This window comes from Ammodytes marinus, assembly GCF_949987685.1.
Source record: "Ammodytes marinus genome assembly, chromosome: 24".
In the NCBI taxonomy this organism is placed as follows: domain Eukaryota; kingdom Metazoa; phylum Chordata; class Actinopteri; order Uranoscopiformes; family Ammodytidae; genus Ammodytes; species Ammodytes marinus.
Genome location: NC_137228.1, coordinates 14,009,320 through 14,026,353, shown reverse-complemented (window position 1 = coordinate 14,026,353; position 17,034 = coordinate 14,009,320). Strand labels below are relative to the sequence as shown.

Sequence of the window (17,034 nt, the reverse complement as noted above, 5' to 3'; positions counted from 1 at the left end):
TATTTTTAGGTCAGGACTGGAAACTGAAAAGAGCGTGTATTATCAGCTCACGGAGACCGACGGGTCAGAAAACTGGATATCTGAAAATGTGACTTGTTCACTTCAGTTACAAAATGATACAATTTACAGAAGTAGATTTACTGGTTTGAAATCAATATTTAAAACATTTATTAATTTAATTCTTCAACTTTATGAACTGAAATTAAAATTCCAAACAAGCCTTAAACACATTTTGATTTATGACTAGACATTTATTCTGTATATAGCTATTTATTGTGTACTTTGGTTTAAGGTAATTAATGAAGTGCTTTTTTTACAAATATATTTTCTATATTCTCTATAAGTCTATTCTGTTTGTTACCACAACGTTTTGGAAAGGAAAAACTGAACAAACCTTTTAATCTGTCCATAAACTAACATTCGGTGTCCTTAAGTGTCATGAAAGGCGCCTTTAAATAAAACGTATTATTATAAACTAAAATAAAAAATAGTCTCTGTCCCTTTAAGGGTAGCCCGCCCTACTCCGCCTCTGATTGGCCACTGCTCGTTGCCTTCCATGCGTCTTGTGATTGGTTGCGTTGTAGTCGTAGCCTAGGAGATGCTTTGTTTACTTCCGGGTGGTCAGAGAGGAAAACGAGGAGAAACAAACCAGTAACCCTCCCGAGCAAAGCGGATTAAAGCCCCGCGGAGATGGCGGGGGAGACGGAGGAAGAGATACCAGGTGAATACAGATCAATAAATCCGCATTTTAAGCTTCCAACGGCTTCTTAACGGCGTATTTTAAATGTTAAATGTCAGTTAGCTTCCTCTTTAGCTCCCCGGCTAACGGAAACTATTATTTGTATTTACTTGCTCCCTCAATTTATGTATGTTTTTTGTTGCGCGTTATATGTTTTTTATGTTTTTCTCTGACTTTTAATAAATCCAAGACGATTTTTTGTGTTATAAGCATTTTAGAAGCTAAAAGCTCATCCTGTGATAATTCATACTTTCTCGAGTACAATTAATAGAGTTAGTTCGAGTAAAACTAATCAAAATATCCTCCACTTCTCCAGATATGAAGAAAAATTGTAAAAGCTAACGTTTGTATTAGGACTGGTGAGATTATTTGATTTTTTAAATTCAGCTCAGGTGACATGAGACTAGTACACCAATACTACAAAACAACTTAATATAAAAGCATAAACAACAGGTGGTACATATAAATATTATCTTTCACATTTAAAATGTCTGCCGTGAGTTCAGAAAAAGTTCTTATGTTGAAATTAAGGCAGAAAAAACTAACAATCCTTGTATTTTAGAAGATGCATCAACACATTTGATATATTCGCCTGATAAACACCTTAAACTGATCAATGGATAATCAGAATTTTCATGACTAATGATTTTATTCAAATTTGTCTCTCGTTTCCTTTCCTTTGTGTCAGAATCAGGAGCAATTTTCACTTTCGGAAAGAGCAAATTTGCAGACAACGTCCCCAGCAAATTCTGGCTTAAAAATGACATCCCATTAAGAATCGCCTGTGGGGACGAACACACCGCCTTAATAACAGGTAAGAGACATTCGAGGTTACCATACTGTGTTGAAAAGGGTCTAAAACTCTAGCAGGGTTCCGGGCCGGCAGTTGTTGTTTTCTTTAGTTTTCTTTTTTAGTAAAATTGGTCTTCAATTTTAGATTTCTTTATTTGAAAGGGACATTAATAAACATGAGCACCAAAGTTCAACATGTAAATGTGCCAGATTTAGCCATGCAGGCTAATTTTCACCTGTAGTCCCCGAAATTTCTTCCCCAGTGGCATAAAAAAGTCTTTAACAAAACTTATCATAAGCTGAAGGAACACTTTCTACGATGTTTTCTTTTTCTTACCATGACACAAATTCAATGAATGATAAAAAGTGTTAGCACAATATATATACCACCACCGGTATGACTGTGTGTGAATGAATAGAACCTGGATCCCTGTAAAGCACTATATAAATTAAATATATTATCATTAGTATTATTTACCCTGGTCAATTTACACCAAATCAGCACATCCAACAGCTTCTCTTCTCGTCTTTTTCTCCACAGAAAATGGGAAAGTTTTCATGTTCGGCAGCAACAACTGGGGCCAGCTGGGTCTGGGCTCCAAAGTGACTGTGAACAAACCGACATGTGTCAAAGGTTGGTCTTTGAATAACCTCTTTGTTCCCCAGTTTAGGTCAGAAACTAAGGAGATAAGGAGAGTGTATAGCTGTGTGCTATCTGCCACTGACTTTCAGCCTCTTCAGAAGGAAGTGATGGACTAATACCACTGTTTAAAATACTGCTTTTCCCAATACATTTTTATAAAAAGTCACTAAATGCATGATGTTTCCAAAGTCATTGTTATAATTGTAATCATGATTTTAGCCGTTATCGAGCACAGTGATTCCCTAAGGATTGAGTCATAGCAGAGGGGCATTTGGGGGTGCAAAGATTTATTTTTTTGAAAATTCTTAATGGGGTAACTAATCTATAACCGTATGAAAACAGTAAACAAATGTCTTTATTTGACCCTCCAACACATTGATGTTAGACAGAGGGTCTGCTGTTCCATCTATCTGTCTACCTACTACTCCTCCTCACCTGCCTTGTCAGTCAGCCTTCCAGTGCGGCACAACATTGAATGAATGAATGTAGGGGGAAACACTGGAGCAGGACTAGTGCAAAGTCAATATAATGCATCATTCAGAACCCTCTCAAAATGAGACAAGTAGAATAGGAGGGGAAAACCAGAGATTTGTTTCCATTATAATCCCAATCTGCAGGGTCCATAATCTGCTCTAATCCCCAGGCAGACAGAAAGAAGGAATGAATGAAGCTCTCTCTCTCTATTATTCCCCATAGACTGTTACACAAATGTTTATTTCTTTGCATGTTTTGTTACATTTAGGCTTGTTATATTACATATATTAAATGACATTCCTTAGGTTTTCACCAATTTATTATTTTATAGATCTTTACGCCTTTAATGCTTATTAATTAGTTTCTATTGAGTTGATCTTTAAAAAAATGCCTTGCTTTCCTTGCAGCACTAAGCAATATACATTTTTATTCTATTTGATCTCATTGTCAATGTAATAGTCAAGTCTATGTTCTTTTTGGGTCCAAATGAGGGCTTTGGAAGCTTGTTATCAAATGCATGTCATTTTTATGTGAAGTACTTTTTCTTGCATTTCTTTTATGAAAGGTGATACACAAATACAGTTTATTATTTGTATTATCATAACAGTAAAATGTACATTTGTTTAAAAAGGTTTTCCTCTGTGTAATTTCAGCTCTTAAGTCTGAGAAAGTTGCGTTTGTGGCCTGTGGGAGAAACCACACTCTCATCTCCACCGGTGAGTATCTTCCTCATATTCAGATCAGTGATTTTACATTTTGAAAAATAAAAATTTCTCAAGGTTTCTTTATTGGTGTTTTAAGACGTTATACAGAATGCAATGCAGATACAGTTAGATGAATATATTATAACCCCCCTCCCCCCCCACACACACACACACTTTGCTTCAACAGAGCCCCACTCCAGTAACATTTTGAAATTTAAAACATTTAAAAACATTTCTTTCCTCCATAGCTAAGGGGAAAGTGTTCTCGTCGGGGGGGAACAGCGAGGGGCAGCTGGGGCTCGGTGACTGTGAGGAACGGACGGCTTTCCACAGAATCCCGTTCTTTGATTCGCTCGGACCAATCAAAATGCTCGCTGCCGGTTCCAACACCTCTGCCGCGCTCACAGGTAAAACTCAGACACTAACGAGCAACAGCTTCTGATGGAACATTGGGTCATTAAATCAGATCTTTAAATTGACTGTGAAATTATGTAATGTATATTCCTTAAATGAAATTGTACCAATAACAAAGTAAATGTTTCAAGTTTTTATATTTGTATGTTAAGAGTGAAAACTGCCAAAAAATTAAATTAAAAATAGAAGGTTTGGCATATAAATGTAATCGACCCTACTGTTTGTTTACTGCAGAGAGCGGTAAACTGTTCATGTGGGGCGACAACACAGAGGGTCAGATCGGTTTGGGGAAAGAGAGCCACGCCTCCTCGCCACAGGAAGTCAGCGTGGGACGACCAATCAGATGGGTTTCCTGTGGATACTACCACTCCGCCTTAGTGACAGGTTAGCAATGACAAATCTGCTAATGATCATTTTGACTAAACCATGTCTGTTTGCGTCTGTATAGTTCTCCTATACAACCATAACTCAACATTCTTTTTTTCTCAATACTCTGAACCAATAATTAGTTAGATATTGCCAAATGTGCATACTTATTCAAACATTTCAGAAAAATTGTAATACAGAAAAAGTATTGTTTTAATGTGAGTAATCAAATGGCAAAGTATCATGAAGTAAAGACTTGTAGTTGTATTCAGTCCATTGCTTTTCCCTCTGTGCTTCAGCTGATGGTGAGTTGTACACGTTTGGCGAGCGGGACAGCGGTAAACTGGGCCTTGGCACCGAGCAGCTGCCCCGACACAGAGTCCCACAGCTGGTGAAGAGCATCAAGGAGCCGGTGGTGCAGGTGGCATGTGGAGGGGGGCACACGGTGGCACTCACAGGTAAAAGACAGAAAAACTACAAATATGGATACAAACTACATCTGAATAATAATAATAATAATAATAATAATAATAATAATAATAATAATAATAATAATACATGATATTTGTACAGTGCTTTTCTCAGTACTCAAAGTTGCTTTACATTGTTAAACACAGATAAAAACATTATGCTTTATTAAGGCTTAGGGTACAAAAAGACTGCACAAACTTTTTAAACTACAAACTTGAAGATTTTTTCCTGCAAATTGACAGTAATGTCTGACAAAAGAGGGAAGATATTTTACCGAAAAGTAAAAGAATACAATTTTCAATATTAGACTCAAATAATATCTTTCCCTTTATTGCTTAATGCTTTTATTTATTAATTATTGATTTATTTATGTTTCTCAGAGGACGACGTGCACACGTTTGGCCTGGGTCAGTTCGGTCAGCTCGGTCACGGGACGTTCATCTTTGAGTCTCGTGTTCCGCGGTCCGTGGAACACTTCAGGAAAGGGCGAGTGTGTCACGTGTCCTGTGGAGAAAACCACACGGCCCTAATCACAGGTGAAAACGCCCTCTCCAGCTTTTCTCTCAATCTGATTAGACTAAATGTTACAGTCACCTATTATGTAAAACACACTCTCTCATCGGTTTTTAAACAAATATACATCAGTGCAATATATCAATGCAATATGGGTCTCCTGTGTGACTAGAGAAAGAACAACACTCTCTCGTTTTCTCCACCCCCACCTTTCAGAAAACCTGTTTACAAAAAACCTGTCAGATTATAATTTTTTCTCCTTATGATGTCGTAAGGGGAGAAACCACGCCCCTGATTACCAACCTAACTTGGCACTTCCTCCACCTCTGATAAACTAATCCCCCAGATACTGCCTTTATTTAACTGGTAGATTCAGGGCTCTAAAACAGAACGTATCAGATTGAGGCTGAAATGAGGAGATTCTGCAATGGCACTGTGGGGAATATAAAGGTTTATTTGGACACTACACCATGAAAACAGTTCCTTTTACAAAACCCAAGTTTAAGTTTCGAACCTGTAAATCAGCAGAATAACTGACCTTTAAACCATCGTGTCTCGGTTTGATGATGTCATGTTTCTCCCCTGCAGACGGCGGTTTGCTCTACACGTTCGGAGACGGCCGACACGGGAAACTCGGCCTGGGAGAAGAGAACTTCACCAACCAGTTCAAACCAACGCTGTGTCCGCGCTTCCTGCAGTACAACGTCCAGGCAGTTGGTGTTTCACATGTTACTGAATGATCACATTTTTATACATATTTATCTTCTTAATAAATGTAATGTTAAATAAAAAAACATCTATTTTTAGTATTATTTAATTGTGTTTTAATTTGTGCTATTTTATATTTTTCTTCACTTTTATAATTAATATTTTCTACCTTAACTTTCCTATAAAACATGTTTTTATATATTCATTGTATATTTTTCTTGTATTCCTGTTATTATTTATGTAGTAGATATTTATTCTAATCATAAATGACAATTGAAATAATTAGATTTGTTTCATTCGTTTTGTGTGTTCAGGCGTCGTGTGGCGGCTGTCACTTGGTGGTGTTTGCTCAGCCGAGGGATCCGAGCTGCGGTGACGTGATTCTGGAGGAAAACGACGTGACGGAGGATTTCCTGGAGAAACCGTACGTGGAGCTACTGGGGGACACGGCCGACTCGTCAAGCCTGCAGAGGAGCCTCTCTGCTCGGGTTCGCAGGAGGGAGAGGGTGGGTACAGCTCCATCCAATAATTAATAATCATTCACAGGATACAATAATCTAATTCAAGGTGTGACACTGCAGGTGAATTGGGTACATGTTTTAACTTCATCAATTATGAAACTTGCAAGTTGACTTTTGGTTTGGTTCAGATTATAGAAAAAAACTAATGTTGAGATATTGCTGTTAGAGATGGTTTTATAGGAGAAATATACAGATGAAAACAGACAAAATTAAGTCAAAGAAACACTTCAATGTACATTTTGGACCTTTTGATTTATACTACTATGAAAGAAGACATGTTATGGAAGCAAACTAGACAAAAATCTAAAAATTAACCAGTGCATCCAAATCTTGATACAGAGCAGTCCATGCTTTACTCCTCTCATGCTGATCAACCCTTCCCCCCACCACAGGAAAGATCTCCGGACCAGTTTGGCGCCATGTTCTGCACGCTGCCCGCCATGATGCCCGGCTTCCTCCACCCTCCGCGGCCCGTCTCCAGCCACACCATCCCCCCCAGACTGCCTCCACCGCAGCACACACACAGAAAGCTGCTCAACGGAACGCACCAACACGAGAGCACAGGGTCAATGCTCCAGGGTACCTACAACCTCACCAGTGCTACCTCCTTAGCCCCTTCCTTCCTCCTTAAAATGTCCCCACTGTGGGACTAATCAAGGATTTTCTTATCTTCTTTCTTATCTTATTTTAAAGATCAACACTTCAAAATCCAGATACATCGTCTTTATATAAATTATCAGAAGTTGTTGCTCTCACTGTGAAAATCAAAAAGTTAGGAAAACTATAACGCTACTCTCTGCACTAGACTTTAGAGTTTTGAGACTTAAACTGAAACTCATAGGTTTGAAGGAAATCCGCCTACATTTGAGCCAACTTGTTATCTTTAGTTGAGATAACTTATCATCCATATGTATTGTCACATCAAGTTGAGAGTTCTACATACTAATTAAAAGTTGTGCATTGCCAACTAATTATTTTTGTTCAGAAAGTTTTTCAGGCTGTTTTCAACACTGTTTAATGTTTGAATCAACCTGTTAACGGATTTGGTTTGTGGACTAACATCTTGTTTTGCATCCGGTCAGAGCAGACAGGCCGTGAGACAGACAGCGTTGTGGAGAGTCTGACAGACGGCGACAGCGTTAAAGGCCTCGGAGACACAACAGACTTCCTCAACATGGTGAGACTTCACACGCAGTTTAAGACAAGTTCATTCTTGCCCCCCCTTTGGACAAAAGCGGTAGTGTTTTTACTATGCCAGCTGTTGTTCTTGGGAGAACATACCCATGACAAAGGCACTAAGAAAAACTATATAAAAATAGCATTCTTTGCACTGATGGTCTCGTTTGCTGTTGCATGTAATTTATGATTATCAGAGGAAATATGAGACCGTTTCAAAAATATTTAAAACTTCCTTGTAGCACCTTTAATGTCTTTATTAACATTTAATTTACCAGGAATATTCCTATTGAGATTTAAAATGTATTTTTCAAGGCCAAGAAAGCAGCATAAAAACAAAACATTTCGCTTTTAAAAATAAAACACTGCTTCATTTTCCTTTTCTCTTGTTTTTTTCTTCCTGATAGACTCATGTGATGAAGGTGGACCCCGGTGACCAATCACTCTCTCTGTCTCCAGTTCAGAAGGTACCTCACACGCCTCACACGCCTCACACTCATTTCTCTGAGCTATTTACGGCTTTATTTCCAACTGTTCTCCTCTTATTCTTTTACATTTTTGAGAACACGTCAAACAACTCCGGTTCCTATACTCTGAGCCATCATGTTGATATCTGAGGATGTGTATTCAAAATATTTCACTCTAGAACCCTTTTAAAAAAATATATATAATAATTCAATATACAATAACAAATGGCCAAAATGTAAAAAAACACTTCTGAGTTTTTTGTTGAAAACGTTGCCTTGTAAATGGCCCCTCAAAGTATCTTCCCCAACACGGGACATATCTCAAAAACACCTCAAACTGGAGCAACACGAATCTAGAAACAGCCTCATATCACCCTGATGAAAGTGAGAGAAAAGGGAAGAGTTGTGAGACTTGACTTCCATTATTATTCTGTTTTACATTTCTGATTTTCTTCTGTCTCTTTTTATCTCTCTGCATGTGTCCTGTCCTCCCTAACGCATGCCTCTGTTTCATCCTATTCTTTGCTTGTCATGCCGGGTGATAGAGGAAGGGTAAGCACGGTAAGGCCAATCTAACCCAGGAGACTAAGCTCTCAAAGCGGAGCGGTTTCTCTCCGAGCCGGGCGTTACCAACACAGCTCCTGATTGGCCACGGCAGCCCACACAGACACTCAACAACCAATCAGAACAAAGAGAATCTGATTATGGCCGTGGAGATGCTACAGAGGAAGCCAAAGCAAAACAAACGCCCCAGTGTCGGGGATATTAAGAAGCTAGTGTCGAGGCAGCGACGCAGGCCGGTTCAGGGGGGAAAACAGCTGATGGACAGTGACATGAAGCTTGTGTTGGACTCCAAACAAAGTCCTGAGATCAAAGAGACAGGTTCAAGTGTCGGCTTTGAACCTGCAGTGGCCAAAGTTAAGCAGGTGCAGCCTAAACGTGTCAGTGTTAAGAGCAAACCCGTGGTGGTGCAAAGCGTGGCAGTTAGCTCGTCAGGTAAACAAAGTAACGCAGACTCAACCGCGTTTCACTCGAATGAAGAAAGTTTAGATAAAAAAGTCTCGAAATCTAAAGAGTACGCAGATTTTTCTAAAACGTCTAAAAATGAGAAAAACAAAAAAGAGGCTCAGTCAGAAAAACTAAACTCCACACCTGCAAAAGAATCAGATAAACAGTCGTCAAACCTCGGGCTACTGGCTGGGGCCGCCTCTCTCGCTGCGGGATCGGTGTTAATGCACAATATGGCGTCTAGAAGCCATTTTAGCTCACCGCAATCCAACAGTAGCCGCAGTGTCTCAAATGACATCACGGGGAAATCATGTGAGAGCAAGGAATCTGAATCCTCTGCGGCTGATTTAAGCAACAAATCCAACATGGTAACCGCATTGGACAAGGAAACAAGTGAAGATGACAAGGATTCTAAGGATGGAAAGGAATCAAGTTCAGAAGATAGTGAGAGTAATGAGAAGGACAACTCCGCATCCAGAAGCAGCCTAAGCTCTCCCCCGCCGTCTGAGAGTAGCCGCAGTGTTTCAAACGAAAGCACGGGGAAATCACATGAGAGCGAAGAGTCTGAATCCTCCGCGGCCGATTCAAGCAACAAATCCACAGCAGACAGTCCTGGAGACGACAATGGAACAAGTCAAGAAGACAAGAGTTCTCAGGACGAGGTGGAATCTAGTGCAGAAGATAGTGAGGCAGAGAGTTATGAGCAGACAGAAGAGGAAAGTGATGAATATGAGGATGGCAAGAAAACCAGCGCAGAAATAAGCGTAGAAGAAGAAGAAGACGAGGAGGATGATGTCACTGAGAGTTCTGAGAATGTAACGGAAGGAGAAGAGGAAGAAGACGAAAATGAAGACAGTGACACTCTCCAACCTGAAGATGAGTCAGCTACCGATTTAGGAAGCAGTGAGGAAGAGCAGGAGGAGGAGGATGCTACCGATTTAGGAAGCAGTGAGGAAGGGGAAGCTAGTGAGACAGTAGGAAGCGATAGTGAACAAGAGACTGATGCTAAAGATAGCAATGCAAGTGATTCAGACAAGACTGAAGATAGCAAAGGGAGCGAGAGTCAAGATCAGACTGGTGAGAGCAATGGCAGTGAGTCAGAAGAAAACGACAGCGACACTCTTCAACCTGAGGATGAATCGGCTACCGATTTAGGAAGCAGTGAGGAAGAGCAGGAGGAGGAGGAAGCTACCGATTTAGAAAGCAGCGAAGAAGAGGAAGCTAGTGAGACAACAGGGAGTGATAGTGGCGAAGAGATGGAAGACAATGAGAGCAATGCAAGTGATGTAGAGGAGGACACTGAAGATAGCAGTCAAAGTCAAGACGAGACTGTTGACAGCAATAGCAGTAATGTAGAAACGACTGACCAGAGCAGTGGCAGTGATTCAGAAGAAAGTGAAGAAAACTCCAGTCAGGAAAAGACGGAGAGCGAAGGAGAAGATTCTGAAGAAGAGGAGGATGAGGAAGAAGAAGAAGAAGAAGAGAGGGAAAGTGAGTCGGAGGAGATGGAGGAGGAGGAAGAGAGTGAAGAAAGCGACATGAATAGTGAGACAGAAGAAGAGAGCAGTGCTGAACAGGAAATGGAGAGTAGTGACGAAGGAGACACTGACACCAACAAAGAAGAAATGACAGAAGAGGAAGAAGGAGATGATGATGTAATAAGTGATGAGGAGGAGGACACTGAGGAGGAAGAGGAAGTGGTCAAGAAGGGAAATTCTGCTGAAGTTAAACGACAGACTAAATCCAGCCGTAGACCCAAAGGACAGACGGGAGGCGAGGCCGAGGAGTTTTGGGACGACGTGCTGCCTCAGTACCTCAACCTGAAATGACCCTGGTCCTTTTATCCATCAAGAAAATAGTGAAACAAGTCAAAGATAGTCGATAACCAATCATTAGAAAAATAGATTTACATTAGGGCTGTCAAACGATTATTATTTTCTATCGCGATTATGTTTAAAAACATTTTTTTTTTGCATTTTTTTACTTTTGGTGAAGTCATTTCTATTGAGTTATTCTGTGAAATGAACCGTACTGGTCTGCAAGGAAAACCACCAATGCAATAATCAATAGCATTCATATACAGCGCATCAAATAACTATGAAATTAACTGAACTTTACGACATCGATCTTACAACCCATTAATGGTTTTTTACGACCCTGTGAGGCCAAACCAGAGCTAAAAGTTAATGCTGATCTCGTTGTGTGTTTTCTGGTTGTTTAAGCAGCTTTTTGTTTGCTAATGTCAGCTGTTTACCTTAATGTGCAGTGCTTTTGCATGGTTTTTACATGGTCTTCGTGCATCTGAAATAACTAGAGGCCAGTCACTTGCTCAGTCTTAGTTAACCTGAAGCTAGAAAAATATTTTTGCAAACCGAGTCAAATACAAGGAACCAAACTGCTGTGCTTTCTGCTGCTGCGCAAACTCATCATTCACGGTGCCTTTCTGCTCATATTTCTCTCATTTTAATTTCATTGTTTTCATATGTAACAAATGCATTTATAAGTTAAGTGATAAGTGTGTTCTATACTGAACAACATGCAGCTCCAGTTTGGCTTCGAAAGGCTTTGTTTACTTGTTTTTGTGGCGGCTTGAAAATGGGAAGATTTGTGTTTGTGTTGTAAGTTCACATTCTTCTGACACGCTGCTCTCATCTTTTGCTAATTCATTATTCTTCTGCCTACGGTACTACTTTCCTACTTTCTCTTTCTGTTTTTATTCATTTCTGTGTTTGTAATAATAAATTATAAGGTTTGATTGCATTTTCGTTGTTTTTGTCAGTTGCTTTTTATAGGATTGTAGATGTATAGTAAGTTAATTTAGGATGGGGAGTAGTTTGGAGACTTTTTTGTTCCTTACTGTCCTTTGAAATTTTAATTTTTTTCTTCACTTCAATCAAATATTATTATCATTTTAAATGATCTCTTCTGAAAAACTATCAACTATGAAAAACTATACAATATACATATATATCTTGACGGTTTAGCTTTGTCTGTAAAATGTCAGAATATAGTGAATGGCTCCATAATAAATTCAAGGTGACATCTCTTGTTTACAAATATGTAAAACACAGAAAATCTTCCCAATGTTTGACATTCTGACGACTAATCATTTCATAAACTCTGGAGCTTGCCCCTCTCTGATTGGCTCGTTTTGTGAGCGTTTGATTGGACGGTTTCCCGGATCAGGTGACGCTTCATTCCCCAGTCTGTGACTATAAACCCTCCTGTAATCTCTTCCCACCATTCCCTGCTGTAGTCTGGACTAGCTCATGTTAACGCTGCTTAGTGAACAATATGTAGATCAGAATAATGCTCATTTTACCGGTGTTTTAGCATTTTTCCTGCCACTCTTTCCTCTACATTTTAAAATCCTTTCCTTGTCAAGACATTTTACTTCCTAATTCAATGCCTTAATTGTCATTGCTCAGTGTACAACGAAATAAAAACCTTCTCCACTGGATCATAAAAATACATACACATAAAAGTATTTTTAAAACATTTAGTGTGGAAAAATATTGCACATATGCAGCACTATCACTTGAACCCTGCTGACTGCATGGTTAGGAGTTAAGTTCTCTTATGGCACTAGGATAAAAACTGATTTTGAATTTGGAAGTCACCTGTGTTGTGTATACAAAGCTCTCCAATTGCTCCCATGCCTTTTCTTAACCCCTACTGTGTGTCCCCTCAATGTTTAAATGAAACCTAAACCCTAAAATGTTTAATGTGACTTTCATGGGGCGCTACGTGGTGTAGTGGTTAGAGTGTCCCCCCAGAGGCTCAGTCCTCTTCACAGCAGACCCGGGTTAGAATCCAGCCCGGGTCGTTCTCTGCATGTCATCCCCCTCTCTCTCCCCATTTCCACTCTGTCTCTCCAAACTGTCAAATAAATGTGAAAATACCTCAAAAAATAACATAAATATAATAAAGATTTCACTCTTTTTTACCCACAGGATTTGACAAAAGTATTTGCTCAGACCTGGAACCAAGGTGAAGAGCAAGCAGAAGAGGGAAAGGAGGTGGAATATTCAGAAGACGAAATAGAAGAAATAGAAGAAATAGAAGAAACAGAGGACATTGAGGGAGAAGAGGAAGAAGACGAAGATATTGATACAACTGAGACGAAGCCGCTGCCGTCGAGTTTGGACGAGACGACAGAGAAACCAACAGAGGAAACTCAGAGTGATGTAAGTTTATTATTCATTCATTCATTCATTCATCTCTCCTGTTGTTTTATTTCATTTAATTTAATTTAATTTAACCTTTATTTATACTGAAGAGATCAATTGAGGGGTGACACTCATTTGCAATGATGTTGAGTCAAACAAATGCAAAGCAAAAACAACAATACGTACACAATAAACAACACACAACAGGCTGATAAAGACACAAAACAATTGAAACATAGTATACACTAACATGTGACGTTCGATGTTCCCAGAAGCCTGAAGAAGAATGTGAACCAGATGGCGAGCAGAAAGGTAAATATTCATCTCTTAAAAATAACTAATTGGGAGGTGTAGCAGTTAGAGCGCGTACCACAGAGGCTCAGTCCTCTTCACAGCAGACCCGGGTTAGAATCCAGCCCGGGTCGTTCTCTGCATGTCATTCCCCTCTCTGCCCCATTTCATCTCTGTCTCTCTGAACTATCTACTAAAGCATGGAAAAATTCCCCAAGAATCATATATAAAAATAACTAATTGGGCAATAACTTTTATGGTTTAAAAAATAATCCGAAATCAAATGCGTTTCTTATCAGCAGCAACTGAAGTCGCGGAGCAGCTCGACACGACAGCCGAGGAGAAGACAGACGACGGCCCCAAACCGGCCAATGGGAACGCAGACAGCAACTCCACGGGCCAATCAGGCGCCAGCAAAAAGGTACAACAGCTTTGCTTTAACATATTTCAGCCTCTGTGTGTGCGTGTGTGTGTGTGTGTGTGTGTGTGTGTGTGCGTGTGTGTGTGTGTGTGTGCGTGTGCGTGTGTGTGTGTGTTTGCGGTTTTGCTTTAACACGTTGGGAGTCAGGTGGTGAGTGTTTTCATTTAGTAAATGTAGGAAGGTGTACTAATTGAAGTTACCACCATATGGTTATGTGATTTTCTTGGCTGCGTTCCAATCCCCATACTTCTCTGCTATTTAGTATGGTAGAACAGTATTTAGGATGTTCCGATACATGTTGTCAGATGCAGCATGCTGAAAAATACCCAGATGTCCCACTACATTCGGTCCTAATTTTTAGTGTGGAAATCAGAGAGCCTCCGCGTGAAAACAACCAGCGATGAGACGGACATATGAGCAAAATGCAAGTTCAAGGCGCAATGTTATGATGAAATAAATAAGTAAAAGTGTGTCCTTTGTGTGCCTAGTCTGCCTACAGCATGCAAACTACATACTTTTTATGCTCAGCTGTAGTATGTAGAATAGTTTAAGGAAGTGTGCGATTTGGAATGCAGGGCTAGCGTTGTTGCCGCTGTAGTTGCGACCATAGAGTCACTTTTGTTTTTCTACTTTCTGAAGGTAGGAAGTTTGGATCCCTGGATGTGTGATTGATGGATCTGCCGTCAGCCATTATCAGAACGTCTCTCTCTCCTCCCTAAAGACAGACGCAGACGCAGAGTTTTGTGTTCCAGGCTGAGCGACAGAACGAGAAGATTTAGGGCTTCTAAGCATCCAATAAAAGACTGAAAAAATCATAACTAAGACAGGTTGCTTTACGGCCACACTTCAGGTCTTGAGCAAATTACAAAAAGTAAAAACACCAGTTTATTTTTTTCTGTGGTTCTGTTTCTCCGGACATTTCAGTCCAACAGCAGAGCCAACCTTAGAGATGCAGTGTGTAGTCACGGTGTATATTGGCTTTATCTAGTGGAAAGATTGTAGATGTCAACGCTCCCTTGCTAACCCCTCCCTTTGGGAAAATTTACAGAAGCTACGGTGGCCTTCAAGGACAAGAAGTTAGTCACTAAAGATGGGATCATCCACCACTGCCTCAAGTCTTTCCACAATATCAAGTGAAGATGTATTTATTTAGTTATTTATTCTATAGTACTTCTTCTTCTTGGTCTTCCAACAGGTGCATTTCCCCAGGACGCCCACTTTATATAAAGACGTGTAAAGGCCGTTTAGTTTGTCCGTTCTGTGCTACTGTAGAAACATGGCGGTGGCAATGAGCAGCACACGGAAATAAAGAGACAGTGTGAACTTGTTGGTCATACAGGGAGGTGGTTAAACATGATCTCCGTCCTCTCAGCTCTCCATCTTCAGGCGGCTGTCCTTCTCCAGGGTGAAGCAGACGGGCGACAGGGACAAAGCCCCAGCGGAGGAGGCCGTTCCTGGGCACGCGACCGAGCCGAGAGGGCCTCCCACGACCAGAGAACCACAGGCAAACAGAGCAGCGTCTGGAGCCTGCACCGTGCTGTGATCCCAGGACACACAGCTATAGTTAGAGCCCCCCCCCCCCCCTGGAGCTTTATCAAGAACATTACAGAGTGCTTTGAAAGGTGAGACACTGCAGGTGGATAGGGAAATAAGTTTAACTTATACATATCATCATGAAACTTTGCCACTTGTTTACTGACATTAACACTATTATTTTTTTTATTGAAATGCATTTTTTTTCTTCATGTTTTTAAGAACAACATGTATCATAAATCAGACAATTAACAACATATGAACCCAAATGAACATTTTAGACCTTTGATTTTTTTTAATACTAGTATGAAAGAAGACATTTTATGGAAGCAAAATAGAGCAAAATCGCAATCGTCCAGTGCTCGAGAAAATAATGTGTGTGTCTGCAGTGTGTCGCTTTAAGGGTGGGATTGGTAGATCTTTGCGAGTGCACCTTTTTAAATGAACCACTACACTTTCAACCACTGTCTATTCCACAAGTGACCTACAACCAGTATCACCATGTTGCCGGCTGGTTTTTCAACTTTGTGTGTAGTGTGTGTAGTGTGTGTGTGTGTGTGTGTGTGTGTGTGTGTGTGTGTGTGTGTGTGTGTGTGTGTGTGTGTGTGTGTGTGTGTGTTAAACTGTGAGGATGTAAATAATCTTATTTATTGTGACATGGTCCGACTCCTTGAGCACATTTGCACTTTTTGATGTGATCTGTTTGCATCAGTTTTTATATTCCAATGTGATAACAATCTCGTTTAACCAACTCTCATGAACGTTTGTTTTTTAACCATTTGGATTTTTGTGATTTATTAAAACATTTTTATATAAAGCTCTTTTTTATTGTGGATTCTTAGCGTTAGAAACTGCCCTTATTTAAGGTATTTTAGTGGTCACAAAAGGTCCCAACATTTCTCAACTTTTATAATAATTTATTTTAGACAATGTGAAATGTTAAAGAATAAAGGAAGAAGCCTATATTTAGTATAGACCTACATAAAGCAATAATATATTAATTTAAATTAAATAATCATTTCTGAAACAATTTATTTACTCCTGGCGCCTCCGTGTGGCCATAAGTAGTTACTACAACGGCACTGACCGAATCAAAAAAGTAATAGACGTTAAATCGCTATCCCATTCAATGCAAGTACGTTGTCGCCCCCTTGTGGCCACATACCGTAACTACAACCATCTATAAAGCCAGACGTAATCACATCACACAAGTAATACTATCGGTTAAACCTTTCAAAATAAAACGTTTCTAGGTTGAGGCTCTTAATTTGTGTTTTTACAGGAAGTGCATATTGCTGCTTGTTTACTATGTATACTGCCCTCCTGTGGTCACACAGTGTAACTACACTCGCGGTTTTTCAAAAGTTTACTTTTTAAATAATTACCGTATAGTTCATACCTGTGGTAATACAAGGGACGTAAAACACGAGCTTTCTTCCGACAAAGCGAATATTGGAAACTGGATATTCAGAAGGAGAAAGGTAGGCTACGTTTGGGTGTCCTGTCTTGCTAGCTTAGGCTAACGGCTTAATCAGGTTTAGCCGAGCTTGCAGGCCTATTAGGACCACTGAGCTTCTACCAAAGTAATGATTATGAGAGCGCTTACATGGGCTGAAGTGCATAA

The 17,034-nt window shown here is 39.9% G+C and overlaps 1 protein-coding gene across 4 annotated transcripts; it reads left to right on the top strand.

The window, feature by feature from the left end:
• The first annotated feature begins 632 nt into the window (after positions 1–632).
• On the top strand, positions 633–15,967 carry rpgrb (retinitis pigmentosa GTPase regulator b). Of its 4 annotated transcripts, none has more exons than XM_080053203.1 (17): positions 633–721; positions 1,428–1,553; positions 2,073–2,165; positions 3,302–3,364; positions 3,601–3,759; positions 4,001–4,150; positions 4,432–4,590; positions 4,984–5,139; positions 5,705–5,829; positions 6,139–6,330; positions 6,738–6,924; positions 7,428–7,522; positions 7,929–7,988; positions 12,950–13,183; positions 13,438–13,477; positions 13,759–13,877; positions 15,250–15,967. In XM_080053203.1, the coding sequence occupies exons 1-17, from the start codon at positions 691–693 to the stop codon at positions 15,418–15,420; spliced, it is 2,160 nt and encodes a 719-aa protein (XP_079909329.1). In that variant the 5' UTR covers positions 633–690; the 3' UTR covers positions 15,421–15,967. The 4 variants fall into 4 exon arrangements, with proteins under 4 accessions (XP_079909329.1, XP_079909328.1, XP_079909331.1 ...); XM_080053202.1 differs by having other exon boundaries at positions 13,756–13,877; XM_080053205.1 differs by lacking the exon at positions 15,250–15,967 and adding an exon at positions 14,517–14,601.
• The last annotated feature ends 1,067 nt before the right edge of the window (positions 15,968–17,034 follow it).